A 27,035-nucleotide genomic window follows, 5' to 3' on the forward strand; every position below is an offset into this window, starting at 1 on the left:
TCAACACCAGTGTATAAGAGTGAACCCTAACATAAGCCACAGCTATGAGTGATACTGAGGTGTCAAGGTTAATTCCTCAACTCCACAAACGTACCAGATTCAACACTGAGGAGGCTGTGGTGGCAGGGAAGATAAGGAAACTTGGCTCCTCCTTTTCCCCTAAATTTGAAATTGTCCTAAGAAATAAGCTATTAAAAAATGACATTCCTAGGGTTCCACATAAGACCTACTCAGGCAGAATCTTGGGGAAGGCTGGGGAAGGAACATGTGCATGTTTTCTTGCAGAATAGAGCATGGACTATGAGGGGGAGAAGTGAGTAAAAGAAAGGAAAAAGTGAAAAATTGATAAATAGATGCTGATCAAGATAGATGCTGTCTCCCAACCTCAAACATTAAGATTCAGAGTCTGGGTGGGATTAGATTGCATTTAAATCTTTCTCAAATAACTCCAGCAGAAGGTAACAATCCCCACACCCCCTGGGGCTTCATGAAGTAAGATGCAGAAGGAGCTTGAGAAACAGGTAAAAATGACACTCAGCACTTCAAATACTCTCCAGAAACATTGCAGAAGATGGGCAGAGGGAATGGATGAGCTGAAAGAGAGGGAGAAGGCCTGTCAAATGCCATCTTCTGGACATGGCACGGTGACTGCAATTAGAGTTCACAGTAGTTACATTCACTCGCACAAGACTGGCCCTGTCAACTGGCCAGTCATGGGTGGGGTAAGGGCTCTTAAGGTCAAATGGGGAGTCTCACTAGATATACTAAACACCCTTCAGGGAAGGCCTCATGCCCAGGAGTAATTAGCCAACACAAAATGAACTCATGGTATTTTTGTAGACTGTCTCATTTTGCTTTGTTTGGGCTTTTTTTTGGGGGGGGGTCTTTTGTTTATTATGATTTCCATTTTTGTATGGAAAAATAATAAAAAAATTATTATTTTTTTGCTTGTTTTAAAGGGAGAGAGAGAAAACAAAGTTGTGGAGGTAGGGAGGATCTGGGAAGCGAAAAATGATCAAAACATGTGTGTGTGTGTGTGTGTGTGTGTGTGTGTGTGTGTGTGTGTGTGTGTATGTGTGTGTTTTAAAAGTTCAGTGGATTACAGCACAAAACTAAAAGACATTAATGTAGCAAAGAAATTAGTGAGGGAGAAGTGGGGTTCGGGTTTGACTGGGAAGGGAGGGAGATAAGAGAAGGTGAGAGAAATTAGAATACATGATATACACAGAAAAATTTCCAGGAGCAAATTATTAATAAAAAAATCTTGTAAAAGTGAAAGGAGATGGAGGGGAAGGAGAGGGAAAGCAGAGAGAGGGAGACAGAGAGAGAGGCAGACAAGAGACTTGAATGAAACCAACAAAGGCAGTGAAGAGGAGCTAAGCATTTGAATAAAGGACAAAACAACCAGAGAAAAGAATTCCTTCTCCCAAGTGGAACTATTTCTGCATGAAGACAGCTTTGCTATGTATTTCACAGAATCAAGTAGGTGCATATTCTTCACCATGATTTCATGGAAACAGTTATCTTGGGATTTGGTTTTAAAGATGGATTAGGTGGTAAATCCTAACAGCAATTATCAAACTTGCAGCTTCCAAGTGCCACAATAATTTCTAAGTGCCACAACCCTGTCCAGAATGGGCAAAAGCAACTGTCAGGTTTTTGTGAGGAACCTGAGTTCAGCCAATGAGTGAGGGAAAGATGGGTTTTTTAAGAAGGCATTTGAAACTTGTCATGTCAATGGCTGTGCCACAATGCACCACCTGCTACTTACTGGGGCAACCTTACAGTTTGGGATTCCAAACACAGTAATTCTGAGTTACAGAGGCATTTCATAAATGTGCCAGCCAAGCAGAGGTCCCCAGCAAGCCAGAGTGATAATCACCCTAACAAAGCCCTATCCCAGCCACTTCCCTGGGCCAGTGAAGCTAACAGTCCCCACATGCATGAGCAACAGTGTTCCCTGGAGGAAGCACAGATGATGCTAATACACTCAGTGCTCCTGGTGAGAAGTACCAAGTGACATTTTTTATAATTACACAGCACAGTAGTAATTGCAATTGATCTTGGGACTCATCAAAGGTCAGTATTAATTGGCAGGCCATATTGGATTTGATCTAGATTTCTCAGGAATTCGCACAGTAGGCACTGTTTTACTAGTCCCATGGCCACCCCCTCCATGACAAGCTCCAATTTGACAAACTGTCAAATGAAAAATCCTCCTCTTATTTTAAAATACATCTCACTTATTTTTATTTATTTATTTATTTATTTTTATTAGTTCAAATTAGGAACAAGCTTGTTTCACATGTCAATCCCTTCTCCCTCTCCCTCCCCTCCCCCATACCCCTCCTACCCTACTCCGACCTAACCTCCACCCCATCCACCCTCCACTCCCCAGGCAGGGTAGGGCCCTCCACAGGGGCTCCGCAAAGTCCATCACATCATCCTGGGCTGGGCCTAGGCCCTTCCCCATGTGTCCAGGGCAAGACTGCATCCCTTCATGTGGGATGGGCTCTCAAAGTCCCTTCTTACACCAGGGAAAAATACTAATCCACCACCAAGGGGCCCCCTAGAGTACAGAGGCCTCCTCATTGACATCCATGTTCAGGGGTCTGGATCAGTCCTATGCTGGCCTCCCAGACAGCATCTGGGGTCAATGTGCTCCCCCTTGTTTAGGCCAGCTGTTTCTGTGGGTTTCACCAGCCTGGTACCGACCCCTTCGCTCTTTATTCCTCCCTCTCTGCAACTAAGTTCCAGAGTTCATTTCAGTGTATATCTGTGGATGTCTGCCTCTGCTTTCATCAGCTACTGGATGAGGGCTATCTTTAGTTCCTGATCGTTTATCCAGCCTATATCTCACTTCTACGAGGACCTCAAGTCATCAGTGAGCTGTTCCCTTGATGACAAGGAGCTTTTTATCAAGTTTCTGACCTGAAACTTGTTTACTTATATATTTGTTTCTATTTTAATGATATTTATTGGGATCTACAGTATGCCATGTTTTCTCCTAAGTCTTAAAGCGGAGAAGAGATGGAACAAATCACTATACATGTAAAAGTCATTTGTAACCATTGAACCATTGAGACTAATGGTTCATAAACCAGGGGGTTCTGAAACATACCATGCTTTGTTACATACAAAGCTGCTCCTGGAACTATTCCAACAGCCAGAATGGAATGATCCAAATGTACAGCATCCACTGAATGGTCACATAAGATATGGGTTTGAAGCAGGATGGTAAATGCTCACTCCATCCATGAAGAGTGACTTACTAGTACATGCTATGGCATGGATGAAGTCTGAAACCATCAAGCAGAGAGAAAGACAACAGGCACAGAAGAGCACATGTTACATAAGTCATTTAGATGAGGTACCCAGAAGAGACAAATCTATAGAGGTGGAATCTGGATAAGGGGTTGTCTGTCTTGTGCCGGGGTTCTGGGGAGAAATGGAGAATGACTGTCAGCAGGTACAAGGATCCCACTTGGGGTGATAAGAACACTAAAACTGACAACAGTGACAACTGTACAAGGTCACGAAGAAAGAAACATTCGTTGGTCTGCACACTCTAAATGGATAAAATGGTAAAATAGCATAATTAATGGAGTCATTCAGTGGTGGTTCACTGTTGTGGCCACTGTAGGTGATAATCTAGAAGGAATTAAAACAATGTCCATCAACTATGGGGAAGAAATTTAACTGAGCAGGAATAATAAATGGCTGGGAAAGGAAGAGCCCTTAAGCAGGATGACACGCTTGGAAACATGGATATGAGGAGCCAGATTGAAAGTGCTGGAAAAAAAAACAAAAACAAAAACTCAGGGACACAGTTGGGTGTCCATCCCTCAAAACATGCAAGGAGGTGGGGTGTCTGTGAATCCAAAAAGTCTCAAGGTTCAGCTCTAAGATGACACATGTGTTACCCTGGTTAACAGAGCAGTTGAACAACTGAGGTCAGCTCCCAAGGACCTTACACAGTTGAAAAGAATAACAGCGGGGTGGCGGCACATGTCTTTAAATCCTATGGCTCTGGAGGCAGAGGCAGGTGGGTCTCTGTGAATTCAGGGTCAGCCACATCTACATAGTAGTTCCAAGTCAGCCAGAGACACATAGCAAGAGCCCATCTCAAAAAAAAAAAAAAAAAATGAAAACTGTCTGGTATCAGGAAATCAAAATTCAATAAGTCACACCATAACTTCGAGCAAGTATTCATTCCATAATTTTATTTAAATGAATGATACAATGATTTTATGCAACAACTTTAAGCTGTTTAAAATGATGGCAACATCTAGCCCTTCAAATTTCATATGGCTTTTTCCTTCCTGTGTTCTGGCTTCTAGGAGCTTCATGGCTCTGCTTCTCATGAAGATGCTTATGTCCATAGTGAACAAACAGCTGGCATTATAAAACTCTTTAGTTCTCATGAAAAGTAGATTCAAATTACCCTGATGCCAACTGTCTGAAATAAAACTGTACAGCTCCTGTGACTGTGCAGTACCGGTGCTGCCATCCTAGGCTTCCCTGAGAAGGGTTGGTTTTATACGAAGCTTACTGCCTAGGAACATTTCTAATTAAGCTTCCACATCCCAAAGTGTTTGTTCTTCTCACCTCAGGAAGATGAGAGCCTGAAGAGCTCTCCTGTCAGAGGAAAAAATCTGTTTCAACAGGAAGCCCATGCCCATCATGTGTGTTCACAAAGATGGTTGTTACTAGAAAGTTCTTCTGCAAGGTTTGTATCTTTAGTTCTCCATATTTTGTGCAAAAAAAGTAGTTTTTATTTTAATGTGGGAGAGAAGTCTATATTCCCTCTGTTCCCAGATCCTCTATGCAGGTGTGCAGGTCCTTTACATCATGTGTCGTCCATAAGTCTGTAAAATACTTAAGCCTTTTCCTGGAGAAAAAAAATGAAGTATTAGTTATTTTAGAAATCGGATCAATAGGGGAGGATGTCTCACTGGAGCAATGGACAGCCTACTCAGCAGAGGCAGAAAGGGCTGGGTAGACAGGAAGCTGTGACAGTGTCCCCTCTCTAGGCCTACAGCTGCCTTAAAGACCCAGGCTATTGATTACCATGACAGTCTTCCTGCTGCTTTCTAAATGCCTGCCTGCAGGGAAGGGCCTAGGACTTCTTAACTCTGCCAGAGACTGGTGGTGTCCCCATCTGTGTCCAAAGACAAAACATTCCTAGAAAATGTTCTCAGGACAAAAAGTGAAACTGGTGTAATAAAATAAAGCTGGTAAACAAAAGGGCAGAACACCAGCAGACCACATACCAGCAGAACAGAAATGCAGTTAGTGATTTAAGGTGTGGTGCTGGGGTATGAGCATGTCCAACTACTGCCCATGTCTAATGAACATGGTGGCCCTGGGTCAGCTCCTTGCTGAGACATGGTCTCAGCACACAAGGTTGTCATGAGGATTAGGTGTGTCAATGTGGGTAAGTCAGCTGGCACAGGTGACTGTACAGATTCTTTCTGTATGTGATGAGTATGTGATTATCCCTTAACTACTGAAGTGTAGACACACCTATCACACAAGGATCGGTTTGCTTTCTTTGATCTGACCGGGAGAACTGATGGAAAAATGCTTTTAATGAATATGGAAAGTGCATACAGTACCCTGATGAACCACAGAATAGTCCATCTTCAGAAATATTTGGGGGTATTTATTTTATGTGTATGAGTGTTTTTTTGGAATGTATGCTTATGAACCATGCTCATGGTTAGTGCTCACACAGGCCAGATCCCTTGGAATTGGAGTTATAGACAGTTGAGTGGTCATGTAGGTGCTGGAATTGAACCTGGGTCCTCTGAAAGAGCAGCCAGTGTTAAACCCTCTCTCCAGATTTGAAATATTCCATTTTAATGTAATATCTCACCTTATCAAGATAACTCTGTAGATTTCCACATATTAGTTGGAAAAATGAATGTCTGTAATAACCTGTGAATTTTCTCACTTTAGCTTTGGAGGCTAAAGTAATAACAAATATGAACTATTTTATTGCCAGCTTGTATGTGTGTCCTTTGAGGCAGACTTTCACTATGTAGCCCTGGCTAGCTTGGAACTTACTCTGTAGACCAGGCTGGCCTCTAACTCACAAAGATCCATCAGCCTCTGCATCCAGAGGGCTGGGATTAAACGGATGTGCCACCACACGCAGTACAATCCTTTGAGGTAGAGGTTTGTTGTTCTTATTTCCTCCAGGAAAAGGTGATCAGATGACAAGAAAGATTATGTTTGTCTTTGAACTTTGCAGAAGGATAAAGTTTAGTTTTTGAGCTCTCACCAATAATTTTTTATATTAATTTGTCTTACAACAGAAATAGGCTGAAATTAATTATATTGCCTTTACTTCTGGTGTGACACTACAGAAGTGATCTAGAAAACAGTGCCAACTCCAGCTATTTCCTAAATGTTTGAGACAGAAAAGGCTGTCACTTGCTGTTTGCTCACAGGGTGCTTTCCTCCCTTATGGTGTCTCCCTTAGGCATATCCTGGGAGTATATTCAGATTAGTTCATAAACTGACTACACAATGTTGTGGAAAACATTCACACAAACAGTAGAGGTGAACAGAGTACAGACAGAAGCCAGATACACATTTCATACACAATTTCATACACAATTCAGTGACAAGTGGATAATGTGATCTCATGGCTACATACTACAATTTCACTCATATCCTGATAGAACCCCCCATTAATTAATTTACTTTCTTTTTGTGTATGGATGCGTGTCTGCAGGGGTTTATGTACACCACGCCTATGAAGATGCTCACTGAGGCTAGGAGCATTGGATCCCCTTGGACTGGAGGTACGGACCGCTGTGAGCACCTGATATGGGTGCTGAGACTGGAACTTGGTCTCCTGGAAGAGCAGCATGCACTCTCAACTGCTGCACCAGGTCTCCATCCCACAGATCCTGACAGAATTAAACTTTTTTCATTACATTTGCTTATTTAGGGGGTGGAAACATGACCTAGTATATTTGTGGAGGTCAGAAGATGACTTGGGCAGGGGGGGTGGGGGAGATATGTCTCTTTCTGCTATGTGGGTTCCAGGGATCAAACTCACGCTGTCAGGTCTGGAGGTAAACTCCTTTACCCACAGAGGCATTTTTATTGGTCCCTGACAGAATTCTTAGTTCTGAAAGCTATTTCTCACTGCAGATGCACTGTGAGAGAAGCCCTGTGCAGGGCCCAAGTACTGACACTGATCTCAGTAAGTCTTAAGACAACTTCCATTCTTCAGCAGCTAAGGTGTTGGCACACACCGAGCTAATTTTTTAGAAATAAAGACCAAAAGGATTGTTTGCCAGCTAATGAAGACTTGACACAAACATGACCTGAATTCATCTGAGTTCTGCCAAAGGCTGTTTTCCTTTGGCCATAAGGAAAGCCTGCAGAAGAGGTTCCACAGTTGTCCTTCACTCCAAACTCCAAAGAGGCTCCCATGGTCATTTACACGATCACCCTCTACTTGCACAGCTTGGAAGGTTCCACTAGGAAGCAAAACAAAGAACAAAACAAGGGCATTCCAACCTTCTCAGATTGACCAAGCCTTCCAGCTCCTTCGACTTGTGAGCAGCTTTCTTTAAGATTTCTCCAGGTACATCTGCCAGCTTGGCCACATTCAGTCCGTAACTCCTGGAGGCAATTCCTCTGGTTATCTGGTAGAGAAAGGTGACAGAGTCTGGCACCTGCTCCATGTTACCTATGAAATACAGAGGGGAAAAAAAAGAATGATCCAAACTGCACCTGAAAGGCAAGTCCATCAGATGACTAAAGAAGATAGAAGCACCTACAACCAGCCTCCGTTAAAGCGCACACATTTGTCTCTCCACTGGCAGCTTGTTTTATTGACTTAGGAAAAAGATAAAGTTTTGAAAATGTTGATGTGTTTAGGAGGCGTGGCTCACTTAAAACAGTCTTGAACAATGGGTGACTGTAAAATCTGAACTGAACTTCTGTATACACAGAGAATGGTTCAGGCGCAAGTGCAGCAGGACATCATGTGTCCCACAGCTCAAGCCACAGGGAAGTCCTGGTTAGAGGAGCTGTGCACACTGAAGTGGGCACTGCCGCTCAGGTGCTACGTGGGACAAAGGGTTTATTTTCACAGCTTAGGAGGGTCGTTGGCCTGAAACCATCACATAGTGTTCATGCCCCATATCATTTCTTTCTCTTGAGTGTGGATGTGACTCACTTCTAACAGACAAAATATGACACTGCAGAGAGCAGACCAGAGAACACTGTATCCTCCATCTTGGGCTCCCTTCCTTCTTTGTTTACTCCAAGGAAATCCAGCTGCCATGTTGTGGGCTGCCCTGTGAGAAGTCCCATATGGAAACCTGTCACTCATCAAGAGTCAGTGAAAGACTATGGCTTGCCAACACCAAGCTGATGTTATATCCTGAGGCCTGTACAAAGCCGTGAGAGGGGTTGGGAAGCAGATTTATCCTGGCTGACCCATGAACTGACTGCCTTCCAGTCAAAGTTCTCAGTGGTGCCCAGCCAAGTTCCCCTAAGTGCCTGACACATTTAGGAAAATGTATTGTGATAGCAAGCTGCTGAATTTTTTTTTTTTTGGAAATTACTGTAAATAATAAAGGATATAGAGGCCTTGTCTTCTAATTCTCAATTGAGGTAATTCTAAAGGACCATCCTAGCTTCCAAACTCTACCCCCCAACCCCCACATGAATTTGAAACTTTTAAGAACTAGTAACTCTCCAGGTACAGAGCTACATATGTCTTTCAGAACCTAAAGCATCATAGGATCATGCAGCTTTAAAACAAAAACTCAGTATCGAGTCACATTTGGTCCCAGCTCTTGGATGGTTTCTGTGACCCTAGCATGTGCTGTAAATTCACCAAGAGCCTTTGCTCACAGTCTTTTCTTTGTCAAGTGGGTATGCTTTGATAATCAGCTACTGGTGATAAAAGCCAAGAGACCGAACACAACAGTGAAAGGGGACAATGGAATTCACCTCCTCTAAGAATTCAGTAGCAGACAAACAATAGCTTTCTCAGGGTGTTTGCTACAAGTAGGAGGTGAGAAGAATGGCACAGAAGCAGACGTCTATTACCAAGCACTAAGAATACCTTCTACCTCCATATGAAAGTGGGATACAAATAAGGGTGAAGAGTGGGTGAGCACAGATTAGGGAAGACCCGAGTCTGCAAACCCCAAGAGCTTTTTGCCACTCTTCCATGAGCACAAGACGAAGAGGCAAGTGAACAGCAGTAGCCATCAAAAATGCAAACCCTAAGAGAAAAAATAGTCCTGACTCTTTCCAGGCTAATCTAGCTTCCATGCTGGTCTTTCTTAAGCAAGACAAAATTCATTCATCTGTATGTACTGCCATCTGTCAAGCATACTGGCCAGCATTATATGACAGCCTGGTATATAGCACAAAGCTCCTTTCTTAGAAATGGATTTGATGATACATTACCCAAGAGTTGCTATTTTTTCTCTTTACATATAATATATAGCATATGTTGAGCTATATATGATACATAGATATGTATATGCTATATATAGACAGTAGAGATGGCTATACGGATGGTTCTGTTTGTCCTTATATATTTTTAAGGCAGGCTTTGCTGTATTACATGGGTCACCACAAACATTTGGCTCAAGTGATCCAGTGCCTCAGCCTCTGCAGGACCTGGGACTATACATTCGTATCTTCTTTGTGCATACTTTCTTTAATGCTTTAAAGCATAATGGAGTTATAAACTACAGTTTAATTGCATACTATATTATACTACTCTGGACCTTGAACACATTATCATAAACGGTGGCTGAGTCTAACACAGTATGCTCTTCTCCACTTTGGCATTATGACTGTTTTATGTCTTCAGGTAAAGAACATGATCACTCTTAACAGCTAACTAGGGTCTCTTTTTATTATGATTTGCCTCAAGCCTGTACCTTCTCAGTGGGCTGCACACACGTGGGCATGTCTAGGATGGAAATATGGGAGCAGGTGGAAGGAGAAATGAATAAAACAACCCACTGTTTTTATATCCTCACCACAAAGGTTCTCCGGAAGTTTTCTAGTATAAAGAAAATTAGCAAAATCTATTGTAAGGTCAAATTTCTCAGAAGTGTTATTAAAAAGATATATTCTGATTGAAAAATTTCAAACATTTTTTACACATATTTATTTATAATTATTATTTATAATAACCTGGGTTATTATATGTATAGACTCTGATGGTGATTAGTTTTCAAAATATCCCTGGAGAAAGGGGTGTAGCTTGTAAGAGAAGAAGGCAAGGCACAGAGGGTATGCAGGAGACAGAGGACAACTTCTGGAAGTCAGTTCTTTCTTTCCACAGTGTGGGCTTCAGAGACCGAACTCAGCATCAGGCTTATCAGCAGGGGCATTTATCCACTGAGTTAATCAAGTTAGCTCAGCAGGCCCTGATCAAGTAACTTCTGAACTTCCCTTTTTTTTGATAGATGTATAGAAGTTTAGAGATGGATACAATTAGACATTGTCTTCTTACTCCTTGGCACAGGGTCCCATGTAGTCCAAGCTGGCCTTGAACTGGCCAAGTAGCTAAGGATGACCTTAAATGATCTTCATGCTTCCATCTCCAAAGAACCAGGGTATAGGCATGCAATACAATACCCAGTTTTGTCTAAGTTTTTACAGTTGTTTTCCTGGCTGCTGATGTATTACTTTGGCTACCTACCACACACCCCTTGAAACACAGGCCTTGAACATTTTACCTAGTTCCATTGATATTAGTAGTGGCTTACCCAAAATCCATTGTACTTCAAAGAAAACTTTTGTATTAAAAGGAATTGACTTTCTGTCTGTTTAATCAGGGCAATCTCCTCACACCCAACTCTAAAAGTGGATCCTGATTAATTCTGAGAGAAAGTTATTTCTGCCATTCTTACTTTGATTCAATTCAATTCTGAAAATGAGATTGGAAAGACCCTGAGATGCTAGAAGGCACCTGAAAAAAAAGTTGCCTGGCTCCTAAGACAGTTACAAGAAGGAGCAGAGACAGAACGCAGTGGCAGAGGACACGCTCAGCATAAACAAAGCCTGGTCCAACACCCAGTACCAAAAGTAAGATAAGAAAAACATGGAAAAGTCTCCTAAATGGGAGCTCCTCTTCTAGCACTGGACACTGTGTATGGCCTGTGGGTGGAGCCAGCAGGGCAGGAAGACAGAGCCAGGAGAATGGCTGGAGGAGCTGGGGACTGCACTGAGGTGCTACACTGGATGACCTTACTGTTGGACCCAGTGGGCAAGTGCTATGATACTAAAAACCAAACACTTTGAAGAGAAAACAGAAAAACTCCTAGGGGATCATAAAGGCAGCCTCAGGACCACAGATGTGCAGCAGGCCTGGGCAGCAATCATTTCACAAGAGCAGAATAACAGAGGACTCCCGCAGGAGGAACTGCAGTGGGATCAGGTTCAGTTATTTTGTTGGCGCAGTTTAGAGAGGCATTTTTCAAAGCTACCAGAGGGCCAAGGAGGATTTGGCTAGACTCAAGGCAAATGACAGGCTGCAAAAGTAAAAGCTAAGCAGACTGAGTTCTCAGAGCCCAGGCAAAGTTGCAAATAAAAGAGAATGTGCTTGTCTGATGCACGGGCACTACTGTTGTGGTAGAGATAGCGAAAACAGTAAGCACGTGCCAGGCAGAACACAATGTCAAGGATGATGTTGAGAGGACAGAAGGGAGGGCTGAGGTCCTGGAAAAATGAGACCGCTAATACAAGGTGCCAAGAAATGGGAACCACACACATCATTCAGAAGCAGGACAGAAGTGGACGAAAGAGTACCAAGTTGGCCTCGTGACTGGGACAAGGAAGGCCTGGAATGAAGGGACAAAAGCTTGTTAGCAGGGGCCTAGCATCATTCAACTAAGAATTATGTCTATGGATAAAGTTTAAATCAATATAATAAAATGGCAGACACCTCAGGGGACAGGATTCTGCTCTGGGTTGGCAGTGAGTTCACGAGCTCTTAAGAGGCAACTCCTCAGGCTGCCTCCACTACAGAAGTCTGCTTTGTTTACCCTGTAGGTTTCATTTGCAAGCCATTTTCTGTCACACTGGATGCGGATTAATATGAAGCAAACCTTCTTCATGAAAGAATTTATGATGTGCTTTTCAGGGCTTAGGGATTGCTTACTATTACACTTATCTTAGGTCCAGTACTTTGTTTTATTTGGGCCATCTGCCTGGTTTCTTTTTAAGTTCTGTCTTTACTACTTTTTCAAAATTAAATTTGGACTCTGGAGTGTCTTGGATAATGGGTTTTCCATTACAGCATACCAACTGTGCGAACTATCACAGGCTGGTAGCTTAAAAGAACTGCTATGGGGGATGGCGGTTCTAAAGCTTACTGGGTTACTTACAGCACTTGCATTTATTCATGCTGGCTAATGATGTTCTTTTTCAGGGAAAGATCTCATCCTCTGATGGAAGCAATACTGGAAAGGCCAGAAAAGCAGGGCCCAGAAGCAGAAAATGTGGATCTTCTTCCCAAATGGCTGACATGGGCATGCCAGTTTACTCAAGATTCACTTTTATTGTAGTAAGACAGAACATTACTCTACTATACAATATGGCCCTGTAGTAAGTAGTAAGTAAGTTAAAGGATATGGGGAGGTGAACATTTTAAAGGTGACTAGAAATTCTCTTCACTTGATTATCTTATCCTAAGATAAGTACTGAGGAAAAATGTGTGGGACTAAGAGGAACTTCTGCTTCAGGAAAAAGGGTTGTCATTTAAACAGATGAGGGAAGAACAGAGAAGGACTTTGAGTTAGCAAACAAACAAATGTACATGCTACATTACTCAAGGCTTATAGCAAATGAATTTTGCCAAATGTTCTTTATAGCTGATGCTCACAGCTTTTATTATTAACAAGCAATGAGCTCATATTTCTATAAATATTGAGTTACCAAGCTGAAAGTTTTGCGTATTCACCTGGTTGCTACTGCAAGGGACTGCATACCTGACTCTTGCTTGCTTTCATCCTCATCGACCAAGAATCCCATGTGGTAATTCCCCACCTGCTCTGGGTAACATTTTTCTAGTTCACAAACTGGTGGATAGTGGGTGACAAACAGGGTTAAGGATTTCACCTAAAACAATAAGACATATAGTTTGTTTAAATTAAAATGTCTCAACCATAAAAATCCACATCTTCATAAAAGCTGCAAGAAAAGAACAAAACCCACCATAGACTTTTGGTTTAGACAACCAGTTAATATCTTCCCACATTCCTTTCCTCCCTCCATCCTGTGCAGGCAGACAGGCACTCACATGTACATATGAACATGCATGCACACACACATGCACACACATGTACACACACACACACACACACATACTTTCCTGAATCGTCTTTCCCTCCTCCAGAGCTGATGACTGAACCCTGAGGACTTTTACACATTAGGCAAATGCTCTGCTACCCCAGTACATCTTTAGCCCTAACCATTTGAGAATTAGTTGCAGACATCATCCTTAAATATTATAATTCTATCTTTTTTTTTTTTTTTTTTGGTTTTTCGAGACAGGGTTTCTCTGTGTAGCTTTGGAGCCTATCCTGGCACTCACTCTGGAGACCAGGATGTCCTTGAACTCACAGAGATCCACCTGCCTCTGCCTCCCGAGTGCTGGGATTAAAGGCATGCGCCACCAACGCCCGGCATTATAATTCTATCTTCTAAGAACAAAAGCAGTTTCCTATAGAACCAGAATAAAATTTATACACAAGAAATTAATTATCATAGAATATGACTCATAGGTATAAGTATCCTCCTTTTTTAGTCTTTTATGGCATTAACACTGTGATTAACATAGAAGACAACTGCTTTCCTATACAGCAGAAATTAAAAAGTAGAATTTGAAATCAAAAGAAAAACTAAGTATCACCTATACAAGCACCACTCAAATGAAATACTTGGACATAAACTTAACAAAAAGTATTTTAAAATGCACCCAACAAAAACTATATAACTCTAAGGAAAGACATCACAGAAAAGCTAAATACAGAGATGCTAAGCCATGCTGGTGTTCAGGAAGAGTCAGTGTTGTTAGAGGGTAGTTCTTCCCAACCACAAGGTCAGGCAACAGGCACTCCTATTCTCTCTGGGTCTCTTGGACAGCTTTCCTTGGAGGAAGCCTGGCCTCACTCTGTTGAGGTTACCCTTTAGGCCCAGAGAAGGAATGAAAGAAGGCCCAGCAAGCCACCAGCACTAAACTGGGACCCTTCTGTGTGAGCCAGGACATTACTGGGGATCCTACAGCCCTTGTTCAGCCTTCAGATGACAGCTGCATCCACTGGCAGCCTCACCATCCTATAGCAAAGACTGAATCAAAAGCCACCCAGCCATGCCACTATGAAACCTGGGTCAACAATGACATCCATTCATTAAGCAGTCATAACACTGGCACAGTATAATACAGCAGAAATTATGAGCTAGATCTCAGGGGTGGCAAACTCAACTCTGTCCTCACTTTCTCCTAAAGCTTCAGCACATGTTAAAATGTGTTGGTGGTGCAAGTGGGACTTTATCAAATGGAGCAAAATGCATTGCTTTTCAAATAAGGACTTTTTGTTCATTTGTTTTTTGAGACAGGGTTTCTCTGTGTAGACCTAGCTGTCCTGGAACTTGCTCTTGTAGACCAGGCTGGTCTTAAACTCACAAAGATCCATTTGCTTCTGCCTCCCAAGTGCTGGGATTAAAGGTGTGCACCACCACCACCCCAAAAATGAAAAGTATTTATTTTAAGGGAAAAAATGTTATCATTGTCTATGTCATCTAAATAAATGTTCGAACAAAATAACCCCAGGACTTCTCCTGGCTATTTAATTCAGTAACAAAGGCAGTAAAGTGCTTGCTACACAGGTAAAAAGCTGGGTGTGGTGGTGTGAGCTTGTATTCTAATTTCCTGAGGAGGTGGAGACAGGAGGCTCTCTAGGGCTCACTGGCTTGCAAGCCTAGCTTATTAGGTCTCCGGGGTGATACACTATCTCAAAACACAAGGTGTACTACTTCTGTAGAACAACAACTGAACCTGAGGCTGACCCCCAGCTTCCATATGCATGTGTGGCCATGTGCACCCCACAAACATGCGCATTCCTTGCACATACAAATACAAAAAGGGAATGACATGCAGGTATTACATAAAATCACTATGACCATAGTTATACAGTAACCATGAGAACAGATTTCATGTCTCATCACAAAAGTGAGGTGATATACTTATTAATGAGCTTAGTTGAATGATTTCATATTTAAATGTATGTTATTATAATATGCCAATTTAAAATAGTATCAGTTAATAAAGCGTGGAACGCTTACATCTCTGATAAAATACTCCAGTGTAGCATAGGCGATGGCGATTCCATCATGAGTGCTTGTCCCTCTTCCCAGCTCGTCCAGGATGACCAAGGACTGGGGTGTTGCTTTCCTGATTATTTCTGCTGTGTCTGTCAGTTCTTCCATGAAAGTACTCCGACCTTTGTATATATTGTCTGCAGCACCCATCCTACAAGCAAGATGAAGACACTTTAGTTTTCCAAGTTTTCTTCCCAGGAGGCCAAACACTGCTTTATTAACAATAAATTTATGGAGTGTGTGTGTGTGTGTATGTGTATAATGAATGTCTAACACCAAATTCAACCCTGGAAGAACATTTTATACAGGGTCTAAGGTAATGGACAGAACTCTGGAAAAGTAGGCAGTTTGAACCGTTTTTGTTCTCAAAATTCCAAACCCACACCTTGGTGTTCCCAGAACAAAATAACACTTCTCTTTGTCACTATGCTTAAAACTCAATTAGAGGTAGGATTTGTACAATTAGGGAAGTTTTCTAGCATTTTCTTATGAAATACCCAGGGTAATTAAAAAGTAAATTGCTACATACATACAAAATAATTTGTTTCCACACAACAAAACTTTTGTCCTAGAACTAACTTACAGATGTTTAGGGCCTTGGACAGCAACTCATAGAAGTTCCCATGTAAACATAGCCCCTAGATGTTAGAGTTCAAAAGTCTCAAGACTGCCCTTCCACAAAGTAATCTCCTGGAGCTTTGAATATACAGCGATGCACTGTGCCTGTCTCAGAAAAGGCTCTGGCACATGTATTTCATTAGCTCATATAACCCTAAGTCCCTGAAACTTCTTCCAGAGTACTGGTGACAGTAATTCTGTCACATTTATTTGGGAAAACGTTTACTCAGTGTAAAAATAATCTGAAAAGATGAGAAAGAGTAACGTGTAGAAGAATAAGGTCATAACACTAATTAGGAAACCTAGGATTCAGGCTTTACGTTCACAGCTGGCATCATAGAATGCTAGTAACTGCTGTCTCTGCAAACCCCCTTATCAACTTAGTTCTGCACTAATAGTTCACAAACCAGGCATACACTTCACACTTGACCTGCAGCCCTCCAGGGAGAGGGGCTGCATTCTTTAGAAATTCATAACCACACTGAGTCATGGGCAGCAAGGTTGGAGCAGGCAACTGCAAGGGAGATGAAACCCGATGCCCACAGGTGGGTGCAGCTCCAGTTGTAACAGTAATGAGTGGCATTTGAAAACAAAGTGCTGTCAATTTTATCCATTTTAAAATCAATAAACAGAAAACATCATCTGAAATGGTGCTAACTTAGCATCAGTCCAGCTGCATTTTCAAAGTTCATATACTGTATTTACCTCAATTCTGCAATGATTACTGTCACAATTTAGATTTTAAATGTTCCCCAAAGGCCACCTGTTGTGGGCTTGATCACTAGACTGTGCTACTATTGTGAAATGGTGAGACTTTTCACCTGAAGAAATATGAGAAAAAAGAAAAGAGCTGACAAACCCCCATAAGGAAAATGGGTAATAATACAATTTCCTGAGCATCATTAAAACAATGAGACTTTGTGCTATTCTAAGTGACAGCAAGAAGGAAAGACTTACAACCAAAGTTCATTAAAAAGAAACAGCAGCAAAACATGAAAGCCCTGGGAACTAAAAATAAAATCATGATCATAGGAAAACAGAAGCCATGGAAGACATGACATTAACCTGATGAAGCCAAAGAAACCTCCAGAGGTGTAAACAGACAAGCCAAGGAGTGAAAGGAACCACAAGTGGCTTGAAACCTGGACGTGTAGACAAGCATGGAGCACAGGCACAGGGAACTATGCACAGAGGTTAAGAAAGCTTGCCAAGGCAAGAGAAAGCTTGCTTCAAGCAGGTAGTCCCACTACATACTATGACTAGATGATGGTTGGTGCACTGTTATGACAAGATTTTAATCAAATCCTAAATATTTCAAAGAAAAATCTCATTGGGAACAAAGGTAGAAGACTCAGACTGTACCTTTCAGCCACAATGGAAGCCATGTGGGACGACCAGGAGCAAGCCTTGAGATTTTAAACTGGATACTTACACTCTCTAAACTTACAAAATAGATATGAAAAAAAAAGGAAGGCTATTTTAGACTTCTAGAACTTGGAATATTGGCTACTATGCTGCCTACACAAGAAAAATAATTGAGACATAAGAAAAGAGAAAATAGTATTTAAGAAAAAGAAGAATCGTAGCAGTTGAGAGGAAATGAAAAAGCCAGAAAGAAACAAGAAGCACTTTAGACTGGGATGCTTAGATGAGTCCCTTCTGACAAAGTTTGTTTCTTGGAATTTTACATGCATGCTCATGTATATTCATGTTCTACATGTGTGTAATTTACATGATTTTGACATGAATGTGCATGTACTGCATTACCACAATATAAACTGACTAGATCTTTGTATCTTAAATGAGCTCAGAAAGCCTTCCCATGCCATTCTGTAGTTGCCATTGCTGCTCTGTACTTTGATCACAACAGCTACTGCTTCTGTAATTACAAAGTATAAAAGGCATTGTACTGTGTGTCACTCTTATTAAAAATGGCATGTGCAGAACCCTGGTTATCAGAGTGTAAGTCATCTCTGGATGGGAGCCTTTCTGATTATTTTCTCCTCCTCCAGCATCTTTCAAACCACCTGACACAAAGATAGAGACTGATGTGTACATCAAAGAAAAGCTGTGTAGGAAAGCCTTCTTTCCCAGCTCCAGTGGGTTAAAACACAGAAGAAATCCTGATACAGCATGTATCCTAAGTATCCTAAGGCTCCTCTTCATTAACACTGTGGAGTGTTAGGGATCTATCTGACTGGGATGCCTTAGGGATCTATCTGACTGGGGAGCCTTAGGGATCTGACTGGGGAGCCTTAGGGATCTGTTGAAACGACTCCATAGACAAAGGCACATCACGTGCACACACAGGAAGTGGCGGGCTTGGCATGTGTTGACTTGAAAATACCAATGGGGACTTTTAGGAAGATGGAGTTTGTCAGAAGATATTTACAAATTTCCTTCCTCTTCTTCCCTTGCTCTTCCCACCCCTACTTCTAGTCTGGTTCTCTGGGTTAACCAGGGCAGATGCTAAGGGCATGCTCAGCCACCAAGCTCCACCTCCAAGTTTTGTAGCTCCTGTTTGAGGACAAAGGCACTGAGATTTCCTTGACATAAAAAAAAAAAAAAAAAACAAAAACAAACAGCTGTAATCTGGCTAAAGAGCATCAATCTAAAATGGAGTTAAATGTTTAAAATTATGCTATTAATGAACTATGTAGGTAGGCACGGTGTTACAGGTCTGTCTGTAATCTCACCTCTGTACAACTGAGCAAGAACTTATCTCAAAGGTAAAACAACAAGAGCTGCCGCAGTGCAGCGGTAGAGTGCTTCCTTTGCTTGTTTATGGCCCAAGGGTCAATCCCCAGCACTGATACACACAGACACACACAGACACAGACACAGACACAGACACAGACACAGACACAGACATAGACACACACACACACACACAGACAGACAGACACATAGTGATACACACAGACACACACTGATACACAGACACACACACATACACACACACACACACACACAGATACACACAGACACATAGTGATACACACAGACACACACTGATACACAGACACACACAGACACACAGACACAGACACAGACACAGACACACACAGACACACACAGACACACACACACACACACACACACACACACACACACACACACACACACACTTCCACATAGCTAAGTATAGAAAAAGCAAAAAGCAGAAACCCAAGTAAAGAGACTAGTACCATTGCTCTGGCTGCTACTCAGGAGGGACCTTATACAAGGTGGCTAATTTCTGTGTGGGTGAAACTTCCTTATCCGTAAACAGGGAGTTACTTAATAAAACCAGATAAAGCAAAACAAAACCCTGTAACATCTGCATCTCGAGTCCATGGTTTTATGAACTGTGTTATACAGAAACATAGCATAAAGTGTACAAGATTAGTGCCAAGTCTAAACTCCATAGCACTGCCGCTTTACATACACAGTGGACAAACTACTACTCTGAATATGAGCTGGCTGGTCATTTGTGGGAAATGCTACAAGAAACAAAAGGATTTAAAGTTATAGTCTTATGTTAACATAAATATTTAGGATTTTTTGTACATTACTTAGTTTATTTAGAAAAGAAACTTTAAGAAACATGAAAGATGAAGTACTTTCAGTGGTGATTTTAAATCAGAGGTGATTTTAAAGCTCCCATGGAAAACTTCTTATAATAATATGAGAATTGGTAATTAAATTTGGTACCTAGCTTCAACAATATCCTTATTTTCCATTCAGCTAAAAACTACATTTTAAAATTTAATTTTTTACAATGACCAATTAATATAAGAATGCCTTTCCCATACTAACTCATAGGTGGTAAAATTAAACCCATCCAATGGAAAATAATTTGTACAATTCGATTGCTCATTCTTTTAACTCCTGTACTAAAGTCCCTGCTGATCTCTTCAGAGCTTTCCTCCAGGAGACTAACAGACCCCATTCTCCACCTTACTCCCATGTTAGACTGTGTCACTAAGGACCAGCATGGCTGAGGATGCTTCTGGAAACCTCAACCAAAACCTAGCCTGCCTCTTAGTTACTTCTTACAAAAATAAGTTTGCTCTCCTTACATCTTTCCTTCAAGACTGCCTGACTCAGATAAACTATGAACAACAAAAGAGGACTGCACTCCACAGGCTGCTCAGCCTTCCCTACTGTTCCTTTTTTTCTAGGTCTATGTTTTCTATAGATAATTGGGACACTGCTCTCTTCAATAGTTCCTCTCCTTTGATAGAAAGAACTTGCCCTCATCACAGCAAGGCAGAAGCCAACCACACTGGACAAGTTCTTGCTCACTACTTCACACTTTTACAGATGAAGGAAGACACTGAGAAGGCAAGTCACCATCTTAAGGTCACTATCAGCAGGACTGATCCACATTAGGCAAGAGGTGAACACTGGTTTTTCCACTTGGGGCAGGAGAGTTTTGAGCCATCCTGAGTACTTCACCACCTGGCAAGGTTTCTGCTCTTAAGAAAGTCAGACATGAATTCAGGGATGCTTGATCAGGAATTTTATTATGCTCCTACTATTAGGCTAGTTAGTGGTTGCAAATATCATTTTAGTTTATTTGTCTTTTTCTTTTTAACTTTCTTATAAGCAAAGTCTGCCTGCTCCCCATAGAATGCTCTGAAAGCTACTGCCCCAGGAGCTGGCACAAGTCCAGTCACAATTCTGCTTTTCTAGAGAACCTAATGCTCCAGACCAGACACTGTGGGAAAGATGGCTCATTAACCCGCCACTGATGCTGCAAGGCATGTGGGAACTGTTTACTGATAACAAGGTTCCTTGTTAGCCCTCCTTAATGATCATCATGTCTACGTATTTAAGTTTGGCTGGATACAATCAATAGAGCTGAGGTTATCTTTTCAATCTTTGTCCTAGACAAAGTGCCTTTCGTCAACCATGTTCTCTTACCATCTCATAGCTCAGCCATTATTTTATCCTAAAATAACTTTCTTGTAACAAAGCAGGATGTGTAGAAAATAGAGTTTGTAATTTTCTATTAAATCATGGCAACATATACTGGATAATGACTCAAGTTCTTCAGATGTAAACTGTGGTGGAGATGCAGAGAACTCTAGAACACATGGTGGTGGCTGGTGTGTGTGTGTGTGTGTGTGTGTGTGTGTGTGTGTGTGTGTGTGTGTGTGAGAGAGAGAGAGAGAGAGAGAGAGAGAGAGAGAGAGAGAGAGAGAGAGAATGTGTGTCCATGTCTGCTTTACGTTCAGTTGTAGTAAAAATGGAAAATGCATTCTTTAGCATTCTTCTCAGACTGAGGCTACAGTTATGCGATTAAGAAGACAAAACCAATTGATATTTTTAGGAGTGGCAGCCCACTAATCTTCCTAATCCCCTCCCCCTCCCATCCCATAACTTGAATATAGGTCAACACAGCTTCAGAAATTGGAAAAAAAGAAATGATTGCTTCTTTGAACCAGTTTCTACAATCAAGAACACTTCCAGGAGAGTCTAAGAGATGACTTTTAATGAGATCTTGGTATTTTGAGTTAGTATGCTATACATTCTCAGTGACAGAAAATGGAACAGCCTCTCTCCTTCAGATCACAGAGGCTGGGTCTTTACAAGGAAATGTTTGTGTGAGGGAAAAGGATGCTCTATTGGGGCTTAAATATTAAGCCATCAAATGAAATGTTAGTTGTCTTACAATGAGATTTTTGACATCAAGCACATTTAAAAAGTGGTGATAAAATGAATAAGAAAGTGTACCATCTTACTGTCTGGAGGTGTCCAGCTCTGTGGTAGGAAGCACGCTCCCAACATGGTGCAGCCATCTCCACTGCCCCTTTCTAGAATGTTCACCTCTCTATAACAGAGACTCTGCATCCACGGGCAGGCTGCTTAAACACCCAGCACAGGTGAACTACATTCTATTTTATGACTCTATGAATTTCCCTATTTTCAATATCTTGGATAAGTAGAACTAGAAAACAGTCTTTTTCAAAATCTTTAAGCATTTTGGATTCTTTCCCATTTGTTTCACTTTGCCTAAATATTTGCAGAATTCTGTCCAGTAAAGTCATCTAAGCTTCTTACTTTCTAGATAGTCTAACTTGAATTAAAGGTTAGAAACCTACTCAGGAATAAAACACTCTGATTTTTTTTTTTGTTTGTTTGCTTTTGAGACAGGGTCTCATTATGTAGCTCTGTCTTAGAAATCTTATGTAGACCAGGCTGGTCCCCAAATCACAGAAATTCACCCACCTCTGCCTCCTGAGTGCTTGGATTAAAGGTGTGTGCTACCATCCTTAGCCCATACTTTAATTTAAAAAAAAAATGGTTGATGGAAGAGAGAAAATAATCCAAAAACATAAAGTCTAAGAAGAGAAAAAAAATCTGCAATTATTTAAAAATGTGAAGATACCAAATGGTATTTAAAGGGCATACAAAATGTAAAGAGTAAACCCATCTTTTCACCTACCTGCCTATTGATACTGTCTTTAAACATAAACATTACCCCATAATGGATGAAATTACAAAATCCTGACACCTAGAGCTGGGTGTTGCGGTGCACATCTGTAATCCCAGCACTGAGAAAGGAGAGATCACTACGATAAGGCTAGAGAGAAGGCACTTTCTTAGGAAGGAAAGAACGAAAGAAAGAAAGAAAGAAAGAAAGAAAGAAAGAAAGAAAGAAAGAAAGAAAGAAAGAGAAAGCTGGGGCTGGGAAAGGACTCAATGAGAGAGCTTATTTCAAAAAACATGTTGGAGTGAAACAGAGGAAGACACCTGAGCTCCACTTTTGACCTTCAGGTCCACACACTTAAATATAGAAAGCAGCAGGATGGCTGATTTATACCAACATGCAGGAAGCCGAGGCAGGAGGACTGAAGTTCAGGACTAGTCTGCACTAAAAAGCATCAAAATTTTGTGCGAGTGTGTGTGTGTGTGTGTGTGTGTGTGTGTGTGTATGTGACAGAGAGGGAAAGATAGATGAGAGGGGGGAAGAATAGAGGGAGAGGTACAGGGAGGTACAGGAGAGGAAGAGAGTGTGAGAGAGAGACCACTGATTGCAACATTAGTCAGAGTGGGGCCATGTTATCGCTTAGGCAGCTAACAAACAGCAGATGAGTAAAGAAACTGGCACAAGTATGGAATGGAATACTATTTAGCCTCAAAAACAAGGGAATTCTGTTACTTGTGGCAGGGATGAAATTGGAGGATATTATGCAAGATGCAAAAAGCACAATATAGCATGTCCTTAGTATGTGGAATCTAATATAAATTCATAGGAAGAGTAGCATGAAGGTCATTGAGGTCGGGGCTTGGACAGAATGGGATCACAGAGGCTGGGGAGAAGAAAGAATGAGGAGGTCACAGAGGCTGGGATGTAGAAGGAATGGGGGTCACAGAGGCTGGGGTGGGAACAGAATGGGGGTCACAAAAGCTGAAGAAGTGTGGAAGGAATGGGAATCAAAGAGGTTGAAGAAGTATGGAAAGGATGGGGGTCACAGAGGCTGAAGAAGTGTGGAGGGAATGGGGTCACAGAGGCTGAATAAGTGTGGAGGGAATGGAGAAGTAAGAGTCAAAGGGCATTGGATCTTAAACAGGAAGTAAGGATTTTCTATAGCATTCCATTGCATAGTATACTGAGTATAGACTATTGTGTATTTCAAAAGTGCTAAGGGATGAAAGTGAAATATTTCCACCACAAAAACAAAACAAAACAAAACTATCAAGTACTCGAAGCCACAGCATGTCACTTATTATCACATACTGTGCCATTATTACATGTTATACTCATAAGTCAGAATATTACTTTGTACCCAATAACTTTGTACAGTTACAAGTTCTCAGTTTACAGCCTGTAACAAGTGTGGTAACACATGCCTGCAATCTGTGCATCTGAGAGGCTGAGGCAGGAGGATGATGAGTTTTAGGTCAGCTTGGGACTATGCTGTGAGACCACAAAATAAATGAATAAATGACAAATAACTGAATGTATTTTAAACAAATAGCTAATAACAACAGCAACAATAACAAACACAAAGCTTTCTTAGCTTTAGCTTTGTTTGTTCCCTTGCAGTAGTAGGGATCAAATCCAGGACTTTGTACATATGAGGCAAATACTCCAATAAAGCAAAACATACATATAGTGCCACATGGATCAGGTATGCTTCTTACCAAAGGAATTAAAAATATATGCCCACATCAAGACCCACACATGGATGTTTACAGGTTTGTTTTTAACAACTTTATTCATATTTTTAAATTTCAGAAGCAATTCTGATGTCTTTTAGTATGGAAATGGTAAGGAAATACACACTGTGGTAATCCAGACAATGGACTGTGATCCAACACAGAAAAGAAACAAAGTATCAAGCCTCAGAAGGCACTACAGGGCAGTAGGAGCTCCTACTATTTGCTACAAAAAACTCCAAGAAAAGACAAAGCTATAGATGCAGAGTAAAATGATCCCACAGGACCAACAGCTGAGAGGAAGAATGAATAAAAGCACACAGATGATTTTCAGGAAGGTGACTCTGTCCAAACCAAAATGAGCCTTCATGTAAACCACACTGGTGATGATGCTCTATGTGAAGATGATACAGCAATGTAGCTTCATTTGTTGGACCACTCTGCTAGGGAGGCTGACACTAGGGCAGGCTCTGCATGCACAAGGCAGGAACCTCTGGAAAATCTCTATACTTTCTTCTTAATTTTCTGTGAACTTAAAACCACCCTCAACTAAATGCAATCTTAAAAGAAGAAAAGCAGAATTTAAGGTGCCCCCCCATCACACAGTAACTTTGGGGAACTACAAACGAGGGATCCATCTGGACCCACATCAAACCTTCAGTAGACTTTGACCCAAGTGAAGGCATTAAACTTACACTTCCCAAAAAAAAGTAGCAGTGAGGTATATCAGGTTTGCTACACAACTAAACATACCAGATTCCTGAAGCCACTAAAAAAAGAGGAATTTGCTCCTTTAGTTAAATGCCATCTATCATGTGGTCTCTAGGGTGGGTATTTACAACTGAGGAGAAGATGCACTCATTTGAGATGTTTTCATTATGTCCATGAAGGATGCATTCTACTCTGTACATTTATCATAGCTTGTGTTCAGCCAATATTTGCAGAGTTAAACTAAATTGGATGAACAAATTGGCTCTTCACTCAAAAGCAAATATATGAAATGATATTAAGCATCAAGCACCCATTACCTTTTAATTTCTATTTCAAGACAAATACACCCATGCCATCCTGAATACAGTTCATCCTAACAGTAGGTACTACAGAGGAAGAGTGTGGGTGACACACCATCCAATTATTCACTAGGGGCCAGTTATTGTAAATACTTCAATCCATAAACATTTTATTTCCATAAACAGAAACACTGTTGAGAGGAGAGGACAACTGTTTTGCTCTTCTCAAATGGCTTTCTAACCACACTAATAACTCATTGCTTTTCTCAAACTTAATTACCTAGTCTGAGAAGCTGAATAAGGCTTAAGCTTGCACTCATATATCAGGAAGACAAACAACAGATCTGATCTCAGTGATAACCTAGATGCCAATGATGCTGGAAACAGGCATCTCACTGACGAGCACATACATCCTAGCATACCGATTTAAATACATCACTTAGTGCCAAATCTTACTTTAGCAAAGATCTGCTAATGACTCAGGACAACATTCACATGACCTTGTAATATTCAAGCGAAAAGATACCCAACCATCTATCTGACTGCAGCTTTCCTGCCATCTCCTCTCTATGGCATACTGCATGAGCCACAGCAGACAAGCCATTGATAATTATGAACTACACAAATTTAAGCCCAATGTTCCATATGTTTAATAAAACACAAAAACAACCAGCTTAAAGTCTGGACCCAGACCTTATGCAAATATCTTACTCAATTTAGCTTCAGTGTATTTCTCAATGGACACAAAAAAGATTTTTGAGTAACAATGATTTGAGTAATTTGGATAACCACTTATTTTTACTGGAAGAATTACAATGCACATGAAATAAAGATCACAAACCACATGATAATTCTGTAACTTGAGGCTGTTTTGACATGAACTTTTAAAATGCCAATGCTTAGGTACCACCTCGGAGAGTCTGGTAGAAACCATAAGGGCTGGGCTTAGACAGCAGCACTTTAAACAAGCAGCCATTTAAGAATCACAGAGAGAAACCCTCCTGTATCAGATCAAACTTGCTTCCTCACATGATCCTTGAATTTAGATCCTGCTGTCTGGCCAGCCAACCAAAAATGATGAAGAGGAAGTAGCCACTGGATTACAATGGAAGACCTGGCAGACAAGAGAGTATAATGCAGTCTCTAAAGCATTTTGTAAATCAGCACAGTATGTACATGGGGGAGGGGACTAAATCTCCCTAGCATCAAAAACAACAAAAATCTACCAGATGGTACCTCATATAAGGGACATTAAATAATAAAAATGATCATGTTCCTACAGCAATCTGGAGAACACAGAGAAATGGCACCAAATGGGTATTTCTTATTCTGATTTAATATTAAACATGAAGGCGAACTTCACACACTGCTGCTTCTAACCAGTGTGGCCTCCTTAGAGAAAATGAAAGATGATGTCCCTTAGAACCTAACAATTCTACTCCTCGGCATAGACTAGATGAGGAAGAGTCACTTATGTATAGCACACGATGTATAAGTCAAGGTCATGGACACCCAGAAGCTGCTTTTGCTCAAAAACATTAATTCCTCATTTGGACCCATAATGTAACTGAGAGCAGGATGAAAGCCTGGCATCTCTGCCTTCATTCTGTATCTAAGCAACTGAAATTCCCCATCAAGTAACAGGAGGCTCCAGGAAAGCTACCACAGGAATGACTTATGACACAGAGGCCAAAGTGTAGAGCAGGGGCAATCATCACCTGCCAACTAGACAGGCATAATTTCTTGGAGCCAGAATTGAGAAAACGATCAATTGCACCACACTATAACAAAGACCACTTCACTATGCAAACATCTGGCCCTCCCTGCCTCAACCCCACTTTTTTAAACCTAAAGCTCATGCCAGGATGCTGA

The 27,035-nt window shown here is 41.2% G+C and overlaps 1 protein-coding gene across 2 annotated transcripts in view; it reads right to left on the minus strand.

Annotated features, from left to right (window-relative positions):
- Positions 1–4,777: 4,777 nt before the first annotated feature.
- Positions 4,778–27,035, minus strand: part of Msh3 (mutS homolog 3) — a 155,405-nt gene continuing 133,147 nt past the window's right edge. For both annotated transcript variants that reach the window (XM_027401745.2, XM_027401744.2), the window contains exons 21-24: positions 15,349–15,535; positions 12,993–13,122; positions 7,540–7,711; positions 4,778–4,891 (exon numbers count right to left, since the gene is read on the minus strand). In XM_027401745.2, coding sequence (XP_027257546.1) covers positions 4,798–4,891; positions 7,540–7,711; positions 12,993–13,122; positions 15,349–15,535 — 583 coding nt within the window. In that variant the 3' untranslated portion in view covers positions 4,778–4,797. The remainder of the gene's footprint in view (positions 4,892–7,539; positions 7,712–12,992; positions 13,123–15,348; positions 15,536–27,035) is intronic.

Source organism: Cricetulus griseus, chromosome 2, assembly GCF_003668045.3.
Source record: "Cricetulus griseus strain 17A/GY chromosome 2, alternate assembly CriGri-PICRH-1.0, whole genome shotgun sequence".
NCBI lineage: Eukaryota > Metazoa > Chordata > Mammalia > Rodentia > Cricetidae > Cricetulus > Cricetulus griseus.